A 25,717-nucleotide genomic window follows, 5' to 3' on the forward strand; every position below is an offset into this window, starting at 1 on the left:
GCCACCCACATGCTCGTGCCGTGGTGTGTGCTTTGCATGGCTTGGGCGTTCCCCGCATGGGAGCCATGGGTGTGGTGTGGGAGCATGGATCCTCTTCCTCTGCTGACCAAAGCCTTCATCGTGCTTTGTGGCGACTTGAGGGCTATTAGTTCCAGTCTCTCTGTGCCTAAAATTCCACAGTTAGCAACTCGTTTCTTTGGGTTAAACATTGCTTTCTTCAGATCGTCATTTTTCTATACCAGTAGTCATTCAGACCCCGGTTTAAACAAGTCACTCAGATCTCCAGGTCAAGAGGCTTGGGGCAGGGAGCTGGGCAGGGGAACAGCGGAGAGGAATGGAGCAGAAGAAGAACATGGAGATTCATTGCAGACACTCTTCTGATCTTGAGAGTTTGCTGGGAGCTAGAATTTCTGAGGACCGTTGATATCTGCCCTGAAAATTCCATTTCAGGAAAGGAGAGGCTCCCAGGTGCTGACAGGTAGCCCAGGAGAAGAAACATCCTCAGGGGCCAATGCAGCCGTTTAATTGTGACAAGTTCCCCTCAGGGGCCTCCGGGCTCCTGCTGCTTGCTGCTGCCTGATGACAAAGCCCTCAGGAACACACTGGCACCTCTGGGCAACCCCTGTCACTTTCTGCCTTACTCAAGCCAGGCCTGTCCACTTTCTCTCTTGATTTGATTGTTTATTTTGGAATGACACTGGGCTAGGTTGCCTCTGAGATCAGCAAGTAGGCAGAACTGAACATTTCATGAGACAAGATCCACTGGTACCTTCTCTCCTCTTCCTGGCTTGGCGTGGGCACAGAGTGGGGGTGAGGTGGCACCCTGTCATCCCCACGACGAAGGAGGACACCCAGGGTCAGTCTTCAGGGCAAGCCCAAAATCCACTCACTCCAAAGGGTCCCCCCACCCCGCCCTGACCTCCACCCCAATATCACTCTATGTGTGCTATAGTCTGTACCAATTCACTTTTATTTACTTACTAGTTTTTGTTCAATGGATTCTCTTTGTAAATTTAATTCAGTGTATTCAAACAAGAAACTCGACATTACCATTAAAATGGGAAACCAGCATGACTTGCCATCAACAGGAGGCAGAAATAGAAGTAACCCCAAGTACAGTGAAAACCAAGGCGTGTTATGTTAGTGTCTAGTGAAATATGATGGCAGCCGAAGGCTCACAGCTGAGGCCCGCTATCTCAGCCACAAACTGGGAGTAGGGTGAGGCAGAGGGGTGTTAAGGCCACGGCAGCACTCACCTAAGTCTCCTTCTCTGGGCACTCAGGATCTAGAGAAAGTTGAAATGGGAGGAATATTTTCATTATATGCCGTGCTTTACCTGATCTGTGCCATCTAACGTCATCTTGTGTCATCCCTGGTCATAGGGAGCCCCACACTTTGAAAAAATATTCCCAGTGACACATTGGGACAGGGGACTGAACTGGCTGTGAGGTGACACTCAATGATTTTAGATGCTGCAGACAAGACAATGACAGCGCATAGTAAGATCATTAACCCCATTTCAATGATGCTGCTTGGCACCCAGTGAGGTTTTGTTTAAACAGCCACTTCTGTGTGTGCTGGTCCCCAACCTCAGGATGGGGTGAGAGTTTAAGCTCTGGAGCCAGGCTTATCCTGCCTGGGACCAAATCCTGCCTCTGCGGCAGGTTTCTTACCCTCTCTGTGCTTCAGTTTCCTTTCCCACAAAATGGGGACAGCATAGCAATAACCTAACAGCGTGGCCAGGAGGGGTCAAAGAATGAATGTATATAAAGCTCTTACCGTTTAGTAAAACGAATGCCTGACAGACACATAGGAAGTGCTTAACAGTAAACATTTTTATTCTCTAAGCCAATTTAATCATGACTATTATTCTTTATGTTCTTAATCATATTATTGTTGTTCTATAATTCAATATAATATCAACCAATATAATTTCTACTGTGAGTTCCCAATCTCCCAAGTTGGTAGGATACGAAACACCAGGCCTAGGCGTTTTCTCTCCTCCCCTGGGCGATCGAGTTTGCAGGGTCTTACTCAGGGGGTTGGGAAGTACCTGCTCCCTCCCGGGCTCCCTGAGGCAGGCTGGATGGGGAGGCCAGGGCACTTTCTGCTGCCTGGCAGTCACGCTGGGGGGCATTGTGGGGCCCTGAGCACTTGAGAGTCCTGGCTGACTCCATGCCCCCCGCCCCTTACCTCCAGCTCACCTCTCCAGGAAGCAGGGTGAGGTACCCTCTGCTCACGCTTTCTCCTGCTTTCTGTAGCCTGGGGCATCTCTTGTTAGTCTGACAAAACTTCTTCAGTTTTTAAAAACTTCTCAATTCCTGCTCATCCTCTTCTCCTGGGAGCCCAAGGCCTGGTAAAACAAATGCCCTGAAGTCTCGAGGCCTGCTCAGGTTCTCTCCACCAAACTCCACAAAGTACTGGCTGTCCCCGTGGTGGCCATTTAAAACGAAAAGTCACATAGGACATCTTAGCGAGGCAGCAGTGGTAGCATCTGCTCTCCGAGCTTCACTATGCCGCCCGTGGACGACGAGAAGAACAAAGATGCCGAAAAGTCGGCCAAGGAAGACCAAGCCCCAGCGATCACATCTGGGGGCAAGGCCAGAAAGAAGACGTGGTCCAAGGGCAACGTTTGGGACAAGCTCAGGAACCGAGTCGTGTGTGACAAAGCGACATATGACCAGCTCTGTGAGGAAGTTCCCAACTATAAACGTATAACCCCAGCTGCTGTCTCTGAGAGACGGAAGACCCATAGTTCCTCACCAGCTCCCTTCAGGAGCCCCTTAGTACAGGGCTTATTGAACTAGTTTCAAAGCCTAGAGCTCAAGTCATTTCCACCAGAAACACCAAGGGTGGGGGTGCCCCAGCCGCTGGTGAAGATGCATGAACAACAGGCCCCACCAACTGCACATTTTGAAAAATGAAACTGTATTAAATCAAAGAAAAATAAAGGCACATATCCCCGTGTTTCCAAATGCTTCCCCTCCCCATTTAGGGGATGTACGCCTGCCTTGCTGGTACCCAGGCCTGCACCTGGCTGCGATGGGAAGGTCCTGCCCACGTGTGCCTAGGAGTCGGGCACCATCTGAGCCCCTCGGCATCCTCCGAACTCCGCCTCGGGGCAGACCTGTCCCCACAGTCCCTGGTGAAGATAACGAAGGCTAAAGTAGGGCCACACCCAGGCTTCCTAAGGAGGACCCGATTCTTGAGATGGCAGATGCGGCACTGGGCCTCTCAGAGGTTGGGAGAGGGGTTGGGTTAATGAATTTTGGCATGCACGAAAACAAGGAAATACCAAAACAGGTACCCAAACATGGGTAACACACACTACAAAGGCAAGTATTTCTCTTGACTAGAGGAAACTTCCAAATGTCTCCATCTGAGGCCCTTTAAGAGTGTGAGGCCATGTACCTTCTTGCCCCCTGCCCTCTGGCCTGGGAAAGTATCATCACCCCTACCTTGGGACGGGGAAACTGGGTTCAAGAGACGGGAAGCAGCTGATCCAGGTTGCGCGAGTCCAGGTCCTGGGACTTGGGACCTCTAGGCTCCCCATGCCCTCTCTGAGGACCCCAGGGTACCCCCCTTCCCCAAGCTTGAGTCCTTAATTGGGCGTCTTCAGACCCAGGGAAACCAGGTGGTATTTCAGAGACCGGGACTCCAGGCTGGGTCTAGGTGCTCCAGTGTGGTTCCTGGACTGGTGGCTGGGGTGACATGGTCCTCAGAGGCCACTGGGCTCTGCATTCTTGCACCCCCTGCATGGAGCTCTCCTATGGGCCCCATTGGGAGGTGAGGCTGCCAGAGGCTGCTCCAAACATCCTGTCTGTGTCTTCCTTGAAGAACACCAAGGCCCCTGGGACCTGGCTTCTCTCTCTCTCTCTGACTGTCTTCTCCTTCCTCTCCCCAAGTGCCTGCCACGAAAGAGCACCCAGAAGTGCAGGTGGAATATGCTGATGCTGACAGCCACCCCCTCATCATTGAGGACAACCCACCCTCACCCCAGCTGCCACCACCTTCTCCTGCCAAAGCTGACACCCTCACCATCCCAGGATCCACCGAGGGAACCCACAGGTTAACTTTTATGCTTCTCCTGGGCTTTTCACAGCACTGTGTCACCTGTCCATTTGGCAGATGAGGAGACTGAGGCCAGAGAGGGAAAGCAGTTGGTCCAAGGTCACTCAGCGAGTTGGTGTTAGAGTGGGGACTAAGCATCCCTTCCTGTTTCTCCTAGTTCCTGGCATAGGTCTCTATAGAGAACTGTCCAGGGAAGCCCTGTCCCAGATACCCTCAACTGTCTGTTAGAAGGGGGTAATAAATGTGGCGAGGCTAAATTCTAACACCACCCCCGTTTTATTATTAAATAATACAATGGAAATACCAAAGAACGCTAGAAAAATAATCATCTATAGTCTCATCACACTAGGTGGTGTTTTTATTTTTCTGTTTTCTCTTTCATTCCTTGATTGTGGGCCCATGCTTTTGTGTGGTTTTAATTGAAGCAGTGATTTGGATCGCATCTCATTTGAGACGACATCCCATTCAGTGATCCCTTTTGTATATTGCTGGGCTGTCTCCTTAACACACATTTGTGATTGTGTGACATTCTTCCAGTTCCATGTGCCAGAATGGACTTAAATCCCCTCTTATTGGTCACTGTCCGTAATCGTGCTGTGAACAGCTCTTTGGTCTTCTGCTCTCTGTCCTTGGGCTCCTTTCTCAAGAGTGGGATTCTTGGTCAAGGTTGCACGCATTTTTATGCCTCTTGAGATCAATTTGTTGCTGCGTGGTCAGAGTTGGTTTTGGGCGACCTGAGCCAGATCCTGCATACAGCTGTAGGCAGACTGCAAAGTACAGCACAGTGCTTTGTGAATGACTATGTTTAAGCTGAAGAGGAGCTACCAACGCTTCTCCCGCACCGGCTGGATTGAGAGATGATTCTTTTTCCTTGATTAATTTTTGCTCCCATCCATGGGTCCTTGAGTAATTTCTCACAGAGGCCAGGAGCCTTCCAGAATGGAGATGGCTAGATGTGACAAGCAGGGGACTCTCAGAATTTAAAAGTAGAAGAGTCATAATCTTACCCAGCCTCAGAACACAGATCACAGCTCCATCAGTCCTCATGTTTAATTCACTGAATTACATACAGAACACAGACAGCAGAAGAAATGGTGCCACTATGGTTGGAGACATCTGGTCTACCTCCTTCTGTTCTCTTTATAAGGGTAGGGAAACTGTACAGGCTGGGGTGGGGTGGATATTGGGGGGCTGGGAGGGGGCTAAGATCACTTGGAACTAGAACCCAGGCCTCCTGCCTTCTGCTTATGGGCTGGGCCTGTGAGGTTCCTCTTATCCCTATCATTCATTCATTCATTCATTCATTCACTCATTGTTTTCATCTGCAAACATTTACTGAACGTCTTTCATGTGCCAGGCTCTGCTCCAGGTGCTGGGGATGCATCAAGGAGAAGCCTGACAGGGGCCTGCCCTCACGGAACTGACATGCTAGTGGGGCTGAGATAGACAATGACCAAGTAATCAAACAAACAAAGAAGACTATTCCCGAGAGTGCGGAGTAGAATGTGATTGCGAGAACCTGGGGGAGCCTCTGCCTGAGCTGGGCCCCGAGAGCGGAGAATTCTGATGCCCGATGGGGAGGCCAGTGGGGCTGCCTATGGTCAGGGATGGAATGAGCATTGGAGGCAATGGATGGGAGCAGAAAAGCCACCAAAACCACAGGGTCTGACAGAGGGGCACGTGGGCACGGCCCTTCTCACAGCTGAAAGCCGTGGTTTGGAGTAAATCCCAGCTCAGCACTTACCAGACAGAAGGCTTGAGGCAAGTCATTTAACCTTCCAAGGCCTCCATTTTCCCATTGTATGATGGGAAACACCACCTGTCTACCAGGATTGTTGTGAAAACTGACCCAGTTACTGCACGTGTGGTGCTGAGCACGGGGCCAGGTCCTAGGAAGTGCTGGGGGAGCTGGCTGCGGATGTAGTTCCCCTCATCGTTCCCAGGGGCAGCGTGTGCTCTCCAGGCTTGGGAGAGGGCACCAGGCTGGGCACAGGAGGACTGAGTTTGGGTCCCAGGTGTGGGACTTTGACCCCATTCTTCTTGTGTGGATGGCCGTTGTATTAATTAGAGTGTGAAAGAGATGAAGCCATGCATTTTGTTCTCCTAGGTGAGTTGGCAGAAGGTAATAGGATAGTTTCAGGGCCTTCTGGAATAAAGCAACTGCTACCCATCCCTCCTACTGTGCCCCTCTAGAAGCCCTACTGGTAGAATCCAGAGTCACGGGGTTGAGGATGAAAGAATCCCAGGTGGATTCCAACCTAGACATCACCAGCCTAAACACCAGTGTCTCCAAATATAGCACCTCATGGCAGACTGGGACTGAGTGACGGGATAATTTAGTCTTCATTCCTCAGATAGGGAACCTGGGGCTCCAGGTGGGGATGGGCTTGTCCTGGGTCCTACCATAAACTAGAAACTGGACTCCATGGCCACGGACAGTTACTTTTCTACCTGGTTCACATCTGCAAAGGGAAGGAGGCTGACCTTCCAGAAGATGGAATGAGAGCCCTCCAGTCTTCATGGTAGCTGAGAGCGTGGTGTGATAGAGAATGGAGTGGGGTGAGATGGGGAGGCCAGTGGCTTTAGACTAGACTCGGAGGGGAAAGGGAGAAGGACATTTAAGCTGAGGCCTGACTGAGTGATAAGTATCTGGTTGAATTGGGCAGATTTAGTCCCATTTTACAGAATAGGAAACTGAGGTGGCTCAGAGAGTTTAAGTAACTTGCCAAGGTCACGCACTGGTAAGAGGCAGGGCTGGATACAAACTCAGGTTTGCCTGAGACCGGGTCAGTGCTGTGACGTTTATGCCAGGCCATTGAACAGATGTGGAGACTGAGGTCCACAGAGTGGCTGTGTCCCTCCCTTCTCCCTTTTTGTCTCCCTGCAGGCAAGTGATGACCCTTAGGCAGCACCATCCCCTGTCTCATCCCCTACCCAGGATTTGGCTCTGAGTGGTCTGCAGGGGTCAAAGTTGGCTCACTTTCCCCAGGGCCCCTGCTCTCGCTGAAGGCCCCTCCACGCCTGTGTCCTTGCAGGAGGCGGCTGCCCTCCCAAGATGAGGAAGCTGAAGAGCTAAAGGCGCTGTCACCAGCTGAGAGCCCTGTAGTCGCCTGGTTGGACACCCCCACCCCACAGGGCACTGAGTGAGTGGGGACGGCCTCTGGGATCTCAGAGAGTCAGAAGGCTGGGTGGGGATGGGTGGGTGAGAGGAAGGAGTGTGGGGGGAACATGGATGCTTTTAAAACCTACCACAAGGCTGACTCTGCTAGTGGCTTCTGGGCAGTGAGACAGGGCTGGGTCTCCGGCACAGGCTGCTTCTGGCTGGCCTGGGAGTTCTACAAAACCTGCAGAAAGGGCTCATTCACACTCTGGATCGAGCTGTGTGCATGACATGCGGTACCCAGAGGAGTAGGCGTCTCTGTGCAAAGGCTCTGTTGTAAAGGAGAGGCTGAGGGGAGCCACAGGCAGGGGTTGGGTCCTGTTCCTGAACCCCTAAAAGAGTCAGTGGGGAGAGGAAGGACCATGAGGATATCCAGGAGGCCCCAATCTGGGGAACTTGTTAAAAATACAGACACCTGGGCCCCCCCAGACCTGCTGGATCAGAAGCTCAGTCAGTGGGCCCTGGGGAATCCATCTTTCCAAGCTCCCCAGGTGAGCTGATGCAGCTGGTGTGTGGAACAATGTGTAGAGGCCACTCACTGCGAGGGCATTGGGACCTGTGTCTCTGACATCTAACTGTCCCAAGGACTGGGCCAATGGGAGATGTTTTCCTGAAGAGTTTTCCTGAGTAGCCGAGTTGATGGTGAGTCCTCCCCACCCCACCCCCGGGCTCTGGTGTGGAGTCTCCATCCTGCTCTCAGCCACAGCTCTGGAGTAGCCACAGGACACTCTGAGCTTTCCTTCCAGTCTTTTCTTTCTATACATAACTTTTGGAATTTATGTTTAACGGAGTTATGGAAAGTTCAGAAAAGTTAAAGAAGCAATTAAAAAAGAAAACACCCCAAACCTCACCCACACTCCAGTGGTCTGTTTCACCATACAGTGGACTCACATCTGATGCAGTAGGTAAAGAAAGGGCTAGGGCGTAGTATCAGGAAATAAGGCAGAAATCAGTCGTAATAATAAAAGTTACCCTTGGAAACTCTCAAGGAGGTGAATAGGGAGACCCGTGTATTAGCGAGGTAGGCTAAGCGGCTGTAACTTTTAGACCCCAAAGATTCAGTGGCTGAAGGAGCAAAAGATGTCACATATGTCATAGTCATGTCACTCGCTGAGTGTTTCGGGTCAGTGGAAGGCTCTGCTCCATGCAGTTGCTTAGGGACCCAGCTGACAGAGGCTCTACCACCTTCGTATGGCTCCCCAGATCCTGCTGGTCACCATAGAAAGGGAGAATGCCAGGCCACTCTTGGACAAGGAGGCCTGGAGTAGCACGGAGCATATCTACTCATGTTCTACTGGTGAGAGCTCGTGTGGCTACAGCCAGGAAACGTAGTCTCTCTCTCTCTCTCTCTCTCTCTCTCTCTCTCTCTCTCTCTCTCACTTTGAGTGTATACCGTTTAAACTTCTTTTTTTTTTTTTGCGATTGAAGTTTATTGGGGTGACAATTGTTAGCAAAGTTACATAGATTTCAGGTGTACAATTCTGTACTACATCACCTTTATCTCACATTGTGTGTTCACCACCCAGAGTCAGTTCTCTTTCCATCACCATAAATTGGAGGTTTAAATCTCTATACGTAAAAAAGATGTATAATGTATCTGCCCTGTTTTTTCCACCAGCTATTTCTGAAGCCTAAAAAAGTAGTCCTGTCCCCTCTCTAATCTGTCCCAGACACGTATCCCACGTGAACCCCACACTGGAACTAACAGCCCTGAACTGAGTTTCCTCCTAAATCACAAGTGGAAGCAAAGAAGTTTCAGATCTGCCCATCTGAATTAGTGCCTGCGTGGTACATTTTCTAAAAGCTGGGTCCCCAGGTGTTATCTGCAGATCGAATGTCCTCCTAGGGGATATTAAAGCAGGTTTAACAAAAACTGGAGCAGGATTCACGTCCTTCAGGCCAGGTGGGACACAGATGCTGCTCAGCTCTTCCCTGGGGGCACTAGGTCCCTTCCCACTCAGCCCACTCACCTTTGGGTGGTGTTTCCAGTGGCCAGGACCGGGCATCCTCCACGGCCAGCCAGAACAGCACCATCATCAATGACCGGCTCCAGGAGCTGGTGAAGCTTTTCAAGGAGCGGACAGAGAAGGTGAAGGAGAAACTCATCGATCCCGATGTCACGTCCGATGAGGAGAGCCCTAAGCCCTGTGAGTCCAGAGCTGAGGGTGGCCCGCCCAGCCAGGAGGGGGATGGGGACCCGAAAGCCCCCTGTCAACTCATGGTCAGGGTGGCCCCCCAAGGAAATGGCTGAGGTGCTTGAGATAAGCTCAGATCCCCACTCTCTGGATTTTGGGGTTCCCGTATGTATGGGTGTAGCAGTAGACCCAGAGTGGGAAGGTTGAATCTCTGACCAATGACCCAGTTGTACTTGGCTCCCCCTCTTACAGGGCAAGTATCCTCATTGACCCTTCTGCCTTTTTCCCCGCTGGCAGGCAGGTGGTCCACCCTGGGTATATCTTATGGTCTCACACTCAGATGGTGTCCATAACCCACTCTAGAACCACACAGTTTTATTTTTCAGAGGCCTCAGTTGCAAGGTTCTTATGAGGCTATCTGAAAGTTTTCTGTTCTCAAGGTACCAGGAGGAAATAAGAAATGTGCTCTGTTGTAGTGGGGGGTGGGTTCTAGGTCTTTCCAAAGGAGACATCCCCACCTTAGCACTTACGATGGCAATAATGAACCTCGCAGAGGCTGACTTCACAATCTTAAAGCTAGAAACAGCCATATTGAGCCTGTAAGAGCCAACCTCTAGGTCACCAGTACCACCGTAGATGCACAGGGAGGCTGTGGTCCCATTCAGCGTCTTGTTTTAGAGACTGAGGAGCTGAGATTTCTGTGCTGAGAAAGCTGGAGCAATGTTTCCCTCATTTCTGACCCTGAGTGGCAGAAATCCTGGGTATGAAATGCTTCCAGCCCTCAGAGAAGACCAAAGCTATCCAAACACAGACACACAAGCAAGCACTTAACTGGTACATCCAACTTGCTCAGAAACACTTCATTTTCAGCAGTTCCAGATTGATAGCCAGGGAGGGTTTCTAGACAGGGGCCCAGGTGGCTGTTAGTGCGGGAGCTGTGGGGTTTGCTCCAAGAGAACACCCTGGTTTCTGCACACACAGCTTGTAGCAGGTTGTGGGATGGTGCCAGAGTCTCCTCAGCTTCGGGTTCGGGGACTATGGTTGGGAGCCTTCTCTCTGCATCCTGTACCTGAGCCTCAGGGTGGGGTCGGATGGTCACCAGTGTTATCCCATAGCCCCAGCCAAGAAAGCCCCAGAGCCGGCCCCGGACACAAAGCCTGCTGAGGGGGGGCAGGCCGAGGAGGAGCATTATTGTGACATGCTCTGCTGCAAGTTCAAAAGCCGCCCCTGGAAGAAGTACCAGTTCCCCCAGAGCATCGACCCGCTGACCAGTGAGTCCTGGGGGGGTAATGGGCATTGCTACCATGTAATATGAGAGGGCAAGAGATTGGGAGGGGAATGGACGGGGCAGTGCAAGAGGTGAGGCAGTGCAACCATGGGCAGCCAAGGTTCCTGACCCCAAAACAAACAAAACACCCCTGGAATCAGAATATAAGATCAAATCCATCTTACAGACAAGGGAACTAAGGCACAGAGGAGTTAATGAGTCTAAAGACATAAAACTGCGCAGTGGCAGACCCAGGACTCGAACTCCTGACTCTTGGCAAAGTCTTTCTGCTCTGCTCTTGCCGGTTCCTTCTTGGAGCTGCTGCTCTCAGCAGGAAAGGAAAGAAGTTCTTCCGATACCTAAAGTGAATCCCCTCTCACTTCCCTTTTAGCCCATTTTATACGCCTCAAGAGTAACAACCTTTCATATGTGCACAGTACTTGACAGTTCACGAAGGCTCTCCCTGCCTTTCTTATCTGACCTCCGCTTGTGACTTCTTGGAGGAGAGTAGGGCAGGTGCCAGAGATAGACTTTCCTAAGTTTACACAAGAAGTCATTTAGGGGACAGAACTCCAACTCCGGTGTCCACTGGGCCTCTAAAATGACCAGGTGACCCAGTGGTATCCATCCGTCTGTCCATCCTTCTATATATCCATCTATCCATCTTCTATGCATTATTTACTGTTGTGTATGTAAGCCTTTCCTACTAAGTCAGGAAATAGATTTTTGGAAAAATTTCAACAAGAATGAAAGCAACAGGGTTTTCTAGTTAGCTATTATCTAATAATGCCCCCATATCCCCTCCTCAAGATGCTCTGATTTATTAGGGCCTAGCTGTGATTTATTTTTAAATCAAAGATAGTTTTACACCACCACCACCCCCAAGTGACAGAAGTGTCACATATAGTGCTTACAGGAAAGTACAGACAGACGAGTGGAAAAGAGAAAGCTCCCCCGTGAGGAGCCCTTCTCCAGCTGATGTTCTAGCATGTTCCTGCCCCTCCCTTCTGCACAGACCTGCTGTACATCCTGTGGCTGTTCTTTGTGGTGATGGCCTGGAGCTGGAACTGCTGGCTGATTCCTGTGCGTTGGGCCTTCCCCTACCAGACGCCAGACAACATCCACTTCTGGCTGCTGATGGATTACCTGTGCGACCTCATCTACTTCCTGGATGTCGCCGTGTTCCAGATACGCCTGCAGTTTGTCAAAGGAGGGGACATCATTGTGAGTCACAGGCAGGTGGAGGGCGTGACTGGCGGCAGACTCTGTAGCCAGAGCCTTCAGGGGACCAAACCCTGATGTTTCAATAGACAATAAGATAAACGAACAAGGAAATCTTGGAAACATCTGCCCTTGCTTGTTCAACAACATGGTTACTTATTTTGCACACCTTTGATATATTCAAATTACATGCATCAAATACCATTGCTGGGTGAAATGATTCCTGGATCACTTGATGGAATTAGAGATGGAGACGTGGTCCAGAGAATGCCCTTTAGCACAGGCAGACCTGGTTCAAATCCCAGCTTTACCACGACTAGCTGTATCACCTCTCTGAGTCTCAGTTTCCACATCTATAAAGTGGGGATAGTAAATATCCCCTCATAGCATCACTGTGAGGATTGACTGAGGTGATGCATGCAGAGTGCTCAGCACAGGTAACTGCTGGCAATTGACATTTCTTGGGGGTCCTGCAAAGAGTATGATACTTGGACCAGTTTGAGACCCCGTGCTCTGGTGTAGACCCTACTTACCAGAAAAGGGACTGAAGTCCTGATTTGGGACTTGACAGAAGCAGGAGGCATGGTTCCTATCTTCCTGTGCAGGTCACTTTTTAAAATTCCACACTGGCACCACCTGCTCCTCTGTGTGCTCACAAATTGAGCTTGTGCCTCTAAAACAATTTAGAAGAAAAAGCATTTCCTGGGCAACCCCTCTCCTGGTCTGATCAGAGCCATGCCAGTTCCTCAGTAAATAAGGTGGCAAATGGGTCCAGTAAGACCAACATGCTGAGAAAATGAGCTCAGTAGCCTTGCCTTCCATCCCAGAAGTTGGAATCTAGCTCGGTGACCTTGGACAGCTCCCGCCCTGCTGGGGGCTTGACCTCCCCATCTATAGACTGTGAGGCTTTCACCAGAGCTCAGCTGGTCCCTTGGGCTCTCTTCCATGGGGCTGTTACTCTGGCAGGAAAGTAAAGGGTGTCTGGGGATTTCCATTGTTGCTCCCATGGGATTAAAGGATTAAGCTCTCAGGCCATTTCACGGTCATTATTCCATTTTCTTCCAGACGGACAAAAAAGAGATGCGCAATAACTACCTGAAATCTCCCCGCTTTAAGGTGTGTACCAGGGATGCAAGCGTCCACAGGGTCTTAGAAGGTTGTGTCTCAGGGGACCCTGGGTGCCTTGGGGCCAGGTGTGGTGTGGTTCCCCCAGGACTGGCACAGGTTGGGCAGCCGAACAGAGGCCTGTGGGTGGGATGCTTTCTGCTCTCGTTTTAGGCCCTCCTGGGGCATTCTGAGCTCACCTGTCTACTGAAGGTAGAGGCCCACTCACTCACCCTGTCCCACAACGCTGGGGTTTCCTGTTTTACACACTGTGATGCCCCACTGGGATTTCAGATGGACGTGCTCTGCTTGCTGCCTTTGGACTTTTTCTACTTGAAACTCGGCGTGAAGCCCCTCCTGCGCTTGCCGCGCTGTCTGAAGGTAAGACGAGTGGGCTTCCCCATCCAAGGCCTTCAGCTCTTACCTGCTCTGCACCAGCACTGGCACATTCATTTCTGCCCTGAGCTGCACTGGGAAGTGGGGGGCATCAGGGAGGGGGGTCCCAAGGGGAGATGCAAATTCCTTATAATTGTTAGTGCTTCTTAGTGGTGCCCTGTGTTAGGTATTGTTCTGGAAGCTTTACAGGTGCCATGTGAGTGTTGGTAGTACCAGCATTTTACAAATGAGAAGTCTGAGGCACAGACAGGTTAAGTAACTTGCCCAAAGTCACACAGGTAGAGTCTGCATTTGAATCCAGACAGTCTGTTTCTACTGTCTATGCTTTCAGTAATTGTACAGACTCCTCAGAGGGGCTTCTACTTTATGTTGGACTCCATCATAATGTTGGTTTCTCCAAGATGGAGAAACTGAGACTTGGAAAGCTTGGGTGGCTTGCTCAAGGTCACAGGAGCCAGGAAGTGCTGCAGATAGATTTGAATGTACAGCCCCACACCTGTTTCATCGTTGGTTGTTGCTCAGTGTCATTACGGCCATTCTTCCTGCCATGAGGGCAGAGCTAGTGTCCCTGGTGTGACCAGTGTGGACAGGCTGGTCAGAGCGCTCAGAATCCTCCAAATGGATTTTTCTGGTAGACCAATTAAACTCATCTCACTTCTTACATGATGGCTGATGTCTCTTCCCCAAAATGGCAATGAGGGAATTTGCGAAAGAGACAAAGGCAATCTCCTTAATAAACCCAGAGAAACAGGGCAGCAGAAAGTAGGAAGAATGCAAGTATCCTGCTGGAATTGAGCATGGGCCCTGCTGCTGAGCTTCCTGGCTGCCAAGATGAAAGAGGAAACTGGAAGCGTCACCAGTCTTATCTGACTGGTGCCAGCTTCCTGGGTGCTGCTGAGATTGCTTTAGAGCCAAACATCACAGTGGGGAAGGTTGATCCATAGCCCAGGTTCCACCCCAGATGCAGAGGCGAGACCCGTATCTTGGTTCACGTGGAGGTAGGGGGTGTGCATCACTCACACACCTAACATTTCAGCACGTCTCAGAGGACATGATTCTTTGAGCCTAAGGTGAGGGATTCACGTCCGTGGTCCTTCTACATCCAGTGCAAACTCCGGATGGAAATCAGAACGAACACCTGGACGATAGCTAGGTGTTCCCCTAGGAAATCTTCATCCATGTTATTTTTAAATGTCAAACAATGTGTGCAGCGACCTAAAGGCAGTGTTGCATAATGGAAAGAGCTTGAAGTCTGAATGCAATCTGGGTTCAAACCCTGGAGCTGTCACTTACCAGCTGTGTGCTTTAGGCAAGTTACTGAACTTCTCTGAGTGCCAATTTTCTCTCTTTATGAATGATAATACATACCTCACATGTAAAAAAGTAATAAGGTAATTTATATACAGCTGACCTTGAACAACGCGGGTTTGAATTGCACAGGTCCACTTATACGTGGATGTTTTTCAATAAATACATACAGTACTATAAATGTATTTTTTCTTATGATTTTTTAAATAATATTTTCTCTAGCTTACTTTATTACAAGCATACAGTATATGTTCTGGCATTGAACATATAGTATATGTTCATATAATAATGCATTGAACATACAGTATATGTTCAAAATATATGCTAATTGACTGTTTTATATTATCAATAAGGCTTCTGATCAACAGTTGGCTGTAAGTTAAGTTTTTGAGGAGTCAAAAGTTATACATGGACTTCCGACTGCAGGGGCTCGGTGCCCCACCCCTGCATTGTTCAAGGGTCACCTGTAAAGTGCAGCCACCAAAGGTGCTCAGGAAGGAAGAACAGTTACTATTGTACATCAGCCTGGAAGGATATAAGCAAGGGTGTTATGGAGGCTGCTCCTTTATACAACTGTTTCTTCCTCAACATTCACAACAGTGTCCTTAACCTGGGACATATGTACCCCTAAACATTTCGTGGTTGGATTCAGAAGGTCTAGGAGACCCCTGAAATTATATGCGAACTGTAAGGACATAGTTACATGTCATTTCCAAGGGAAGAGGTACCATGGTTTCCATCAGATTAGTAAACGGAGTTGCTGGCCCTGACCTCTAAGGGCTAAAGACGTCTGATTTTGAACATTCCTTCTCTAGCCCCTCACGCCGGGGGCTACAGAGAGAGACCAGTCTGGGCACCTAAGGGGAATGGGCCGGGGAGGTGAGGGCAGTGTGTCACCGCACACAGGGGCCGCCCTGATACCTTGTTCTTCCTCCCAGTACATGGCCTTCTTCGAGTTTAATAACCGCCTGGAATCCATCCTCAGCAAAGCATACGTTTACAGGTGAGATTCCCTCTCTCTCTCTCTCTCTCTCTCTCTCTCTCTCTCTCTCTCTCTCTCTGCATTCTCTACCCACCTCACTTCCCTTTCAAGCTCCCTGGCCCGGCACGCCTCACCACCACCGGAAGCCAGCCTCTTCCTCTAAAGGGATGTTTGTGTTTTAGAGAACCAGGAATGTCCCATTTCCCCCAATTGTGAGAAGGGCACACATAGATTGACACACACGGCTCACCCACATTTCTAGGGAGCTAGGCCTTATTTTGGTCTCAGCTCAGGGAACTGACCCCACCAAACTGCTTGCAGGACACAGTGGGCCATCTGGCAGATGTCCAAGTGTGGAACTTGAGACCAGCCAGGCCACACTGGGGGACAAAGCTCCCCTCCACCCCTCTCATGAAGTGGCACTTCTCTGCACGCATCTGTCCCTTCTCTTCCCCTTCTCAAAGACACATTCTCCTTCTGGCTCCTCCACACCCTCCCAGAACTGTCTGCACGTGTAGCGTTGAGCCAATTGCAGCCCCGAGTCTTGACAGCTCTCGGTTCAAACATCACCATTCCTAACTGGCAGAGTCTCAAAAGAGCATCCGTTTGGCCCAGTCCAGCCACTGGCTGGTTTCCATCGGACATTGTCCACCAGCTGGGCAGGGCCTTGGGGCTCCAACAGGGGGCTCTATGGGGTGGGCATCAGGGAAGTGAGGACTGGCTTTCTCTCTGCGTCCCCACCCCTGGGCGAGCTGTCCTGGCTGCCCTTTCTGCTGCGGCATTCACACCTTTCCTTCTTCTGCAGGGTGATCAGGACCACAGCCTACTTGCTCTACAGTTTACATTTGAACTCATGTCTGTATTACTGGGCATCCGACTATCAGGGCATTGGCTCCACTCACTGGGTTTACGATGGCGTGGGAAACAGGTAAGCCACAGTCTTCCTCCTGGCGCCAGAATTCCTGGATAACATAATATTGTGCATGTTTTCCCATCATTAAACCTTTAGCACCATGATATCAATACTCCACCATACAGATACACCACCGTTTATTTAACCATTTCCTTATCATTGGCCACTTAGGGTGTTTCTAGTTTTTCACTATGACACATGACACTGCAGGGAACATCTTTGTATACGAAACTTCATTCTCTGGTCTGTTTCCTTATAATAAATTCCTAACGGGGAATGGCAGGGTGAAGGGTAATAATAATAATTTTTTTTAAACCTTAAAAATCTATGGACATATTTTAATTAAACTTTTAAGAGCAGTTTGAGGTTTACAGAAAAGTCGATTGGGAGGCACAAGGAGTTCCTATATACCGCCTCATTTTTCAGGCTTGGAGGGTTATTGAAAACTACCCCGTTTGTCCTCTCACCTCTTGATTTTCAAAGCCTTTTAAGCCAGAGAATGACAGGACCTGGGGGACCTCGGAAAGATAGCTGGCGGGAGGAGAACTGGGAGGACAGGCAGGAAGCAGAGGAACCAGTTAGGGGGACACTGGTCTGTCCCTTAGAGCAACAAAAGAGCCAAAACAAAGGGTTTTGTGACGAGGGGGAGGGAGGGCAGTGTGGGAAGCTGAGAAGACATGGGGTCTAGAGCAGAGATGAGCCTGGAGATTCAGACATAGGCTTTAGGGACCAGAGTCCAGGGTGTGACTCCTGGAGCTGCCACCTGCTGGCAGTAAACAGGTGACATCTCTTTTCTGGGCCTCAGTTTCCTGACCTGCAAAATGGGGCTGATAATGGGACCCACATCTTGAAGAGGTAACTGTGAGAATTAGGTGCATCTGTGTCATTAGCCCAGTGCCAGGCCTTAGTGGATGCCCAGTCAGCTGTGGTGACGAAGAGGTAGAGGAGGAGTCCAGGGGTCAGTTAGCCATCTCAGGTGGACCCTGCCTTACGTTGATCTGTGCCTACTAGTGACACAAAATGCTCTCAGTACAGCTGTCAATACTTTGGTCTCCTCCACACTTGCTTCCAATTGGCACTAGAACAGGTGGTCACTTGTGTCCAAGGTGGCTTCTTTGTAGAGTGGTTTGTCTCAGTATGGATGCCCCAACCTGGTCACAGTGGCCATCACTTTTTGCTGCCATCACTCTTTGCAGCAGTGGGCTTGTGGCCTGAGGGGCAGCCACACCTATAGAGAGATGTCCCAGAGTCTAGGGCAGCTCCAGCAGGCAGGAGGGCAAACCCGACATGGATGGTGGGTGGAGTGTGTTGGGAATGGGGTCAGAGCCTAACACCCCTATATCACTATGGCTCTGGTCTCTGTTCCCCTCGACAGAATCCATCTGTAGCCCTGCTCTTGATCTCATTACTAGACCATTCATTCATTCATTCATTCACTCATTCATTCATCTAACAAGGGGGCAGAGAGAGCACTCAAAGTCTTTTTCTAAGCAAAGGGAACAACAGAAACTATTCATTAAATCTTGCTCTGTAAGCTTGGATAAAGCCTTTACCCTGGGACTCAATTTTCTCTTCTGTAAAATGGGAGTAGTATTGCATTCAGATTTCTTGTGAGGAAAAATAAACTAATGTGGGTAACCTGTCTAGTCGTGCCTGGACAGGAGTCAGCGACCTCATTTCCTGGCTATGGCCATTCTTATGGGGAAGCCAGCATACTAGGAAAGGGGTTCCTAACCTGGGGTCCAGAGATTTAAGGGGTCACATCCCCCCAGAAATTAGAGCTCAATTTTGAGGATTGACTGGCTTTTCCAAGGAGAAATTCCTGGCTTTCCTTTGATTCTCAAAGAAGTCTGTGCCCCAGTAAGCTAGGAACCTACAGCCCAGAGCTAGGGCTGGCACATCTGACATGGGCAGACCTGGGGAGGAGTGGCAAGCAAGGAGGGGAAGACAGGGGACGGCTGTCCTGTCTAGGACTTCATTCTGCAGGGCCCTTGGGAGCTCTTGAAGCTCAGCTTTGAAGGGACAGGCTTTCATGGCATCACCACTCTTTTCCAAGTGAAATCCTACAGGGGTTCCCAATATATACTCAAAGCACAAGCAGTGAAGGAGGAGTCTCTAGAAATCCAATATCATGGATAATAATAACTTTCAAAACAGTGACCATTTGTTGAGTGCGTGCTGTTGGCCAGGCGCTTGAGGACCCAAGTTCGTACATTCTGGGTCCTGTCTCTTGCTCAGCCTCTGCCCAGGCATCCCCATTGGCCCAGTATCATGGAAGACAGAGACTTCAGGGACGCCCCTAAGACGTTCCATGCCAGTGGAAGAATCCTCTAAGCAGGAAGGGTTTGGAGGAGAGCCGGATGTTTTTTGGGCATCGCTCCTTTTGCGGCCCAGCAGCACCCACACCCAGCTCTCAGACAGCACCCCGTTCAGTCCCACTGAAGGCTGTTTCACGCGCCCTCTGGTGACCAGGACTGATATGACGGGGGTGGGGTGGGGAAGGGTGTGGCTTAACAGCAGGCCTGTGTTGTCCTGAGATGTCCATGCACCTGGTGGTAATGAGGTACAGGGAGACTCACAGCCAGTGAGAGACAGAGACCCCTCCTCCACGATTCCCAACAACCTCTGCTTCCCTCTCCCAGCTCTCATTGCACATCTGCTTGCCTGTGCCCACTAAATGGTGAGCATCTTGAGGACACAGGCGAGTCTATTGTTCCTGCTGCAGGCACATGACAGGTCCCAGCAGCCAGGAAGACTCTGATAGCTGACATTTCCTGAGAGTCCGCCCTGTGTTAGGTGCTCTTCTAACTCTCATTCTGTCCTCATGCTCACCTGTGAAGGATGTTCTACTGCCATGCCCATTTTAGGAGAAGGAAGCCGCGGCTCTGTGAGATTGAATCATTTGTCCAGGTTGTAGAGCTGGAAGGTGGCAGAGCCGGCTGTGAGCCCAGGGAGTCTGGATCCAGAGCGCATGTTCCACCATGCTGCATAAATAGCTGGCGGATGGTGCCCAGGGGAGGACGGGTGTGGGGTCATTCTCAGACTGGATGAGTTGCCCACTAAATGATTATTCTCGATTTTAGGGGGACCCTAAACAGGGACCCTGAAAGTGTGGGTGTATCAGGACACTGGAGCTGGGGCAGGCTCTGGGCGGCTCCTGGGTCCCTGGTAAGAGGATAGGAAAGCACAGAAAAACCCACTGGGATTGGCCCGTCTCTCAGCCCTGCTGACCTCACCCTTTGCTGACCCCGGGGAGGGCACAGCCTGAAGGTGTGGATGCACCCGTGAAGGACTCTTGCCACTTTGTGATAATGAGACAAGTTCGGGCATGTCCTATGCCTTTTACCACACAGTAGGACCACATCACCCATACCTCCCTTCCCAATGGTTCACATGTCTGTGTTGAGGGGTTGACAGCTCAGCAAAGCAGATGACACCCTGGGTTTTAGTCCCAGATCTTGCCACCTGGTGACCATCTGTGTTCCCTTTCCCTTTGAGGGCCTCACTTGCACTCTCTGGAAAATGGGTAGGCATGGGGAGGGTCAGCCAAGGTGGTTCTTAGGCTATCCTCCGATTTTGATGTGGCTCTTGCTTTTCATGAACCAATATGATTGCATAGCAAAGGACAGACTGTGGAAATGGACAGAATACTGAGGGTAATGGAGGGAGCCCAGGCCAGGAATCAGAAGGCCCTAGTCTGTCCTTCTGCCAACTCATCCTACCAATCTTCTGTAGCCTCAGTTTCCACATATCTCTGCACGGTTGGGGCAGAGCCATGACCAAACCAGTCAGCATCTGCGGATGTGCTCTACAGACGACAGAGAGTCCTTTGGGTGTGACAGGTTGTCTTCCCTGAACTTCTAAGCTGTAGAGGGTTTTCTTTCTTGCATAGTGCACATCTGTCAGAGCCAGGCCACGCAGGGTTGGCAGGGTGAGACCTGTGATGACTGAGCTCCCCTTCCTGTTTTCTCTCTAGTTACATTCGCTGCTACTACTGGGCTGTGAAGACCCTCATCACAATTGGCGGGCTGCCTGACCCCAAGACACTCTTTGAAATTGTCTTCCAGCTGCTGAACTATTTCACGGGTGTCTTCGCTTTCTCCGTGATGATTGGACAGGTAGCTGGATCACTAGTCTGGCTTCCCACCTACCTGCCTACAGGGCTGCTCTCCCTCCCCCTGCTGCCAGAAATGTCCCATCTGTGCCCTGGCCTTTTGGACTAAGCCCAGGAAAGAGCAGTGGACGTAGAGCCAGGAGCCTGGAGCTCTAGGACCCGCTGGGTGAAGGGGGTGGTAGTGGACGCCTAAGTCCCATTGTCTCTGAGGTTGCTTCCATCAATCCCTTTGGGATATCTTGGAGAGCTGGGTTGAATGGCTTTCTGCCAAGGCTGAGGCTTTGGGCTGTTCCTTTGGAGAGAAACCCCTTGGGGTTTCTGTTGTGCTGGGGGTACATCTCATGTTCTAGTCAGTGCAGGTGACAATTGGTGGTCCTCAGAGTTACCTTCGAAGGGTCCTGCCCTGAGGAGCTGTACACTGGGTGCACATTTCCTCCAGGGTTTGATCAAAGTGACCTCTGGCACAGAGGGGCCATGTGGTACCAGAATCAGCCCAGCCCAGCGGAGCATGCCTTCCTTATGGCCCCAGGGACCTGCGGCCGCCCAACGGGCCAGCAGCCTCCCCACTCTCCTCCACCATCCTTGCTGGAGGCAGAACTTCCCCATTTACAAGACCTTCTCTGTGTGTAGACTCGGGTCTCGCTCTCTCCTGAGCTCCCCCACTGCCTTAAGCACACACCCCTGCTCTGTGTAAAGTAAATGTGCTCATGACACATGGCCCCAGAGCCCATGTAATGACCCCACTCTGACCCTTGACCCCCCCACCCTTGCCCCCAGATGAGAGATGTGGTGGGGGCTGCCACCGCAGGCCAGACTTACTACCGCAGCTGCATGGATAGCACAGTGAAGTACATGAACTTCTACAAGATCCCCAGGTCCGTGCAGCACCGTGTCAAGACCTGGTATGAGTACACCTGGCACTCTCAAGGCATGCTGGGTAAGACTCCTGCTGCCTGACCCTCTGCCTTCCTGGGCCCTGCACTTGTCCTGTGTCCCTGAGGCCTGCGCCCTGGGCCTCTCTTGGCTGTGGCTTCTACATTTAAGTGAGAGGGACCTAGATGGAGACTTGAGGGGCCTGTCTTGTGGACGCCTTGTTCACCTCACTTCACCCACCTTGAAAAGTGTGCCCATTAACGATGGAAGTACAGTTGAACTCAGGAGAGAAGGAAGAATCTTCCTCTCTCTCCATATGTGTGTGTGTATATATGTGTGTATACACACACACACACACACACACACACACATATTTTCTTGTAAATTTGTTGATGTTATACTTTGCTTCTGAAACTATTTGGCTATAACAATGCATTTAATTCACCATTGTTTTTGCTTTTTGACCATGATGGTTGTGCCCAGTAATTGTTATAAAGTAGGAGAATCTTACCTGGAAATTATTTCCAAATGCAGTGAAGTTTTCATGGATTCTAAATGGAGCCCTTAATTAAATTTGAATGTGCTAATTATATGTTAATTAATTAAGTTTCACACACACAGAGTTTCTGTTTTATTTTGGGGAGCTGGTAATTTTGTTTTCAGAGCCTAGTCATCATTTTGGAGGCCTCTGAAAAGCCCATACGTCATCAGCATTGTGCCTAGAGTCCCCCCAACTTTCTCACTCAAATAAAAGGGCCCCACTGCCCCCATGGGGTTCCCTGTGGTCTCAAAGAAGCCACATTTAGCCTCAAGGTCTCCTGAGCTGGGGGTGTTAGCAAGTCTGTGGACAATGAGTGTTAGAATCTTCATTATTATCTGCTGTTAGTGTGTAGGACTCTCCAGTGTACAAGGCATGTTCATATCCATTGGCCCATTTAGTTCCAGTGACAGCTTTGTGACATCTATATCATTGCCCTCTTTCACAGGAGCGAATATTAAGGACCAAGAGGGCCCTGACCTGCCTAAGCTCCCACCGAGGTTGAGCCCATGAATAATTGTGGTGCAGTGGGAGGGGCATTGGGGTTGGGGTCAAGCAGAGAATTTCCTGTCTCCAGTTACCAATATTCATTCCGTGCCAGACTTTCTGCTGGGTACCACAGACCCCACGATGGGCCAAACAGACTAGGCCCTGCTCTCTGCGAACAGGCTCTGAAGCCCCATGGCCTGGGTGGGATCCTGAGTCCATCCCCCTGGGCAGCACTGCATGGCTGTGGGCATGTCGCTGCCCTCCCAAGTCTCCCTGTCCTTGTCTGTAGAGTAGGGATTATTATAGTGGGCACCTCTTGGGTTGCTGGGAAGATCTGATAGAATCATCTTTGTAAAGCACTCTGTAAAAACAGTGCTCGAAATACTTGAGTTCTTGCTGATGTTGTTCTGCTAGTGTGAGTAGGGAAGATGGATCATTAACAAACAATCGTAGTAATGGGTGCGATAAGTGCTAATGCACAGGGACTGTTAACATAGCTGGGTGGGTGGCCTCAGGGAAGGCTTCCTAGAGGAGGTGACATTAGTGCTGCTTTCTGAAGAATGAGTAGGAGTTCACCTGGAAAGTGCACACAAGGGAATGGCATCCACAAAAGCGAGAGTTGATACTCTCCCACATTAGAGTGGTTCTGGGTGCCAGAAGAATGGTGTGTCAGGGCCAGCTGGTGTGGCCCATTTGTTGGCGAGGGGCCTGGCTGTGCCTCTGACCCCTGCCAGGGTCTTGTTCGCAGATGAGTCAGAGCTGATGGTACAGCTTCCAGACAAGATGCGGCTAGACCTCGCTATCGATGTGAACTATGACATTGTCAGCAAAGTGGCACTCTTCCAGGTACGACAGTCCCGGCGCCCTTCCCCCTCATTTCTCTGGGAGGTTCCGAGCCCACACCTTCCTCTGAATGGGGTCTCCTTTCCTCTCCTTCTCGGGACAGGGTTGTGACCGACAGATGATCTTTGACATGCTGAAGCGACTTCACTCTGTTGTCTACCTGCCCAACGACTATGTGTGCAAGAAGGTGAGTGGCCCAAAGCAGCTGCAACGTGGTTTGGCATTTACTGCCCCCTGGCGGTGGGGAAACTGGGCTGCAAGGGGTGCCTTTGACAGCCCAGTGAGGTTTGTGCGCCCAGGTAGAGCGGAATTGCTGGAGTGGGAGAGGAGAGGCTGCAGCTCTGTGCACTGGTCAGTTGGCCCCAGAACTCTGGGTTGTTTGGCACAAGGGGGCTTTGTCCGGCTTCGGGCATGGAACTCAGATATGCCTCAGGCTTTGCTCCCTGGACACAGGACCATGGGGGCCAGGATGAGGAACCCCACTTTACAGAAAAGGAAAGTGAGGAGCCTAAAGAGGGGCAGAGCCTTGACTGTATCGATGGAACTGCTTCCAAGGACTTGGTTCTGATACCAGGAAAATGGGGTGGGAGAAGGGGTGGGACATGACGAAGGTTGCAAACTGATGGCCCTCTTATAGGAGCCAACCCAAAGGTGTTTGTGATTTGTTTTTATTTTGCCTGATCTTAAAAATAACAACAATAACAAAAAGAGTGGAATTAGTCCCAACCTTTAAAAGTGGAAGGTTTTTACATAAAAATCCAGATTTCTGGCTGAAAACCAAATATCTGCTAGCACCGAATCTCACTTTCCCAAATAGCTAGAGTTAACTAGGGAGGAGAAGGCACTGCCCTCCACGGGGGACAACGTGCTGTCTCCTGACGCTGCAGGCCCCACCACTCCACACCGTCCCACACCTTCGCTCTTTAACATCACCCACCTGATCCGGGAAAACGCCTGAATCCCAGGGCTAGACAGTGTCTCGGGCCTTTTTTGTTCCCACTCTTTGGGATTCAAGGTGAGACCAAGGTCACTTGGTAAACGAGTGGTCAGGGAGGAGGAACAGGAACCAGATTTCAGACCTCTTGTTACAGAACTGTTAATAAGGCCAGGGCATGGTGGTGAAAATATTGTCCATGCAACCCCTGTAAGACTCAGGAGCCCTCAGCCCAAGAAGACCCCTGTTTCCAGATTGTATGTTTCACTGAAGTTTCTGGAAGCAGAGCTGGGGGAGGAAGGGAAAGCGTACTGTAGATGGCTAAGAATTTAAAACTGCAGCCTTAGAGGCTAAGAGGGATTTGGGTGCCATAGAGTGATTTGTCTGACACTGCAGCTACTTCCTAGCTGTGTGGACTTGGGAAAGTCGCTTGCCCTCTCTGAGTTTCTCTCTTCTCATGGGTAAAGTAGGGATATTGAAGGTACCTCCTTCGTGGGGTGGTTGTGAGAATTGAAAAAGATATGCACATGGAGTTTAGCACTGTGCCTGGCACACAGTACGTGCCATTGCAGCTGCTGTCATCCTTGCGGGTGATGTAGAATTTGCTTGGGATGAGGAAAAGTGCAGCAGGTTGTGGGGGAGTTGGCAGTTGCAAGTTGAAGTGAGAGCTTGGTGAGCATGTATGAATGGCGCCCTCTGCTGTCCAGTTTTGCTCTATGACGATTTTACTGAGACACCCCCAGGCCTCCCCACCCACTTAACACATACCCTGGTTGATTACTGAGGTGAGGGTGAACTCTTTAAACCCCTCATACTTCAGCCCTATGTCAAGTCGGACACAGGGAAATGAGGCTTTCTTCCTTTTTGTTAAGAAGGTCATACATGTGTGAGATACCCAGGAAACTATGTCAATGAATCAAAAGTCTAATCTACTTACCTGTCCTTGGTCTCTCTCCCTTTAAACATGGCTGGTGAGACCGACAGGTACTCGGCCAGGGCAGGGGCCTTTGAAGCCAAAAGGATAGGAGGCTGTGTGGTAGACTGGGTATTTCCGATTGCAGTACAAAGCAAGCTGTTATTCATGCATGCATGCATGCATTCATTCATTCATTCATTCGTTCGGTTTAACTTGAGATTAAGGCCATTGTAGTATTTGCCATGGCTGTTGTAACAAGGCACCACAAACTGGGTGGCTTGAACAACAGAATTGTACGTTCTGGAGACCGGAAGTCCTACATCAAGGTGTCAGTGGGATTGGTGCCTTCCGAGGGCTGTGAAGGAAGGATGTGTTCCAGGCTTCTGTCCTTGGCTGCCGGAAGGCCGTCTTCTCCCCATGTCTCTTCACATCGCCTTCCCTCTGTGCCTGGCG

General features: G+C 50.4%; 1 protein-coding gene and 1 pseudogene across 1 annotated transcript in view; both read left to right on the plus strand.

Annotated features, from left to right (window-relative positions):
• LOC109459805 (small ribosomal subunit protein eS25) lies at positions 1–2,887 on the plus strand (annotated as a pseudogene).
• CNGB1 (cyclic nucleotide gated channel subunit beta 1) overlaps positions 1–25,717 on the plus strand; it is a 73,784-nt gene that overhangs the window by 35,641 nt on the left and 12,426 nt on the right. The window contains exons 18-30 of the mRNA XM_074314810.1: positions 3,906–4,068; positions 7,107–7,214; positions 9,221–9,378; positions 10,482–10,637; positions 11,649–11,857; positions 12,920–12,970; positions 13,253–13,339; positions 15,601–15,665; positions 16,450–16,572; positions 20,534–20,675; positions 21,449–21,608; positions 23,320–23,417; positions 23,518–23,601. Coding sequence (XP_074170911.1) covers positions 3,906–4,068; positions 7,107–7,214; positions 9,221–9,378; positions 10,482–10,637; positions 11,649–11,857; positions 12,920–12,970; positions 13,253–13,339; positions 15,601–15,665; positions 16,450–16,572; positions 20,534–20,675; positions 21,449–21,608; positions 23,320–23,417; positions 23,518–23,601 — 1,604 coding nt within the window. The remainder of the gene's footprint in view (positions 1–3,905; positions 4,069–7,106; positions 7,215–9,220; positions 9,379–10,481; positions 10,638–11,648; positions 11,858–12,919; positions 12,971–13,252; positions 13,340–15,600; positions 15,666–16,449; positions 16,573–20,533; positions 20,676–21,448; positions 21,609–23,319; positions 23,418–23,517; positions 23,602–25,717) is intronic.

This window comes from Rhinolophus sinicus, linkage group LG11 (genome assembly GCF_036562045.2).
Source record: "Rhinolophus sinicus isolate RSC01 linkage group LG11, ASM3656204v1, whole genome shotgun sequence".
Lineage (NCBI taxonomy): Eukaryota > Metazoa > Chordata > Mammalia > Chiroptera > Rhinolophidae > Rhinolophus > Rhinolophus sinicus.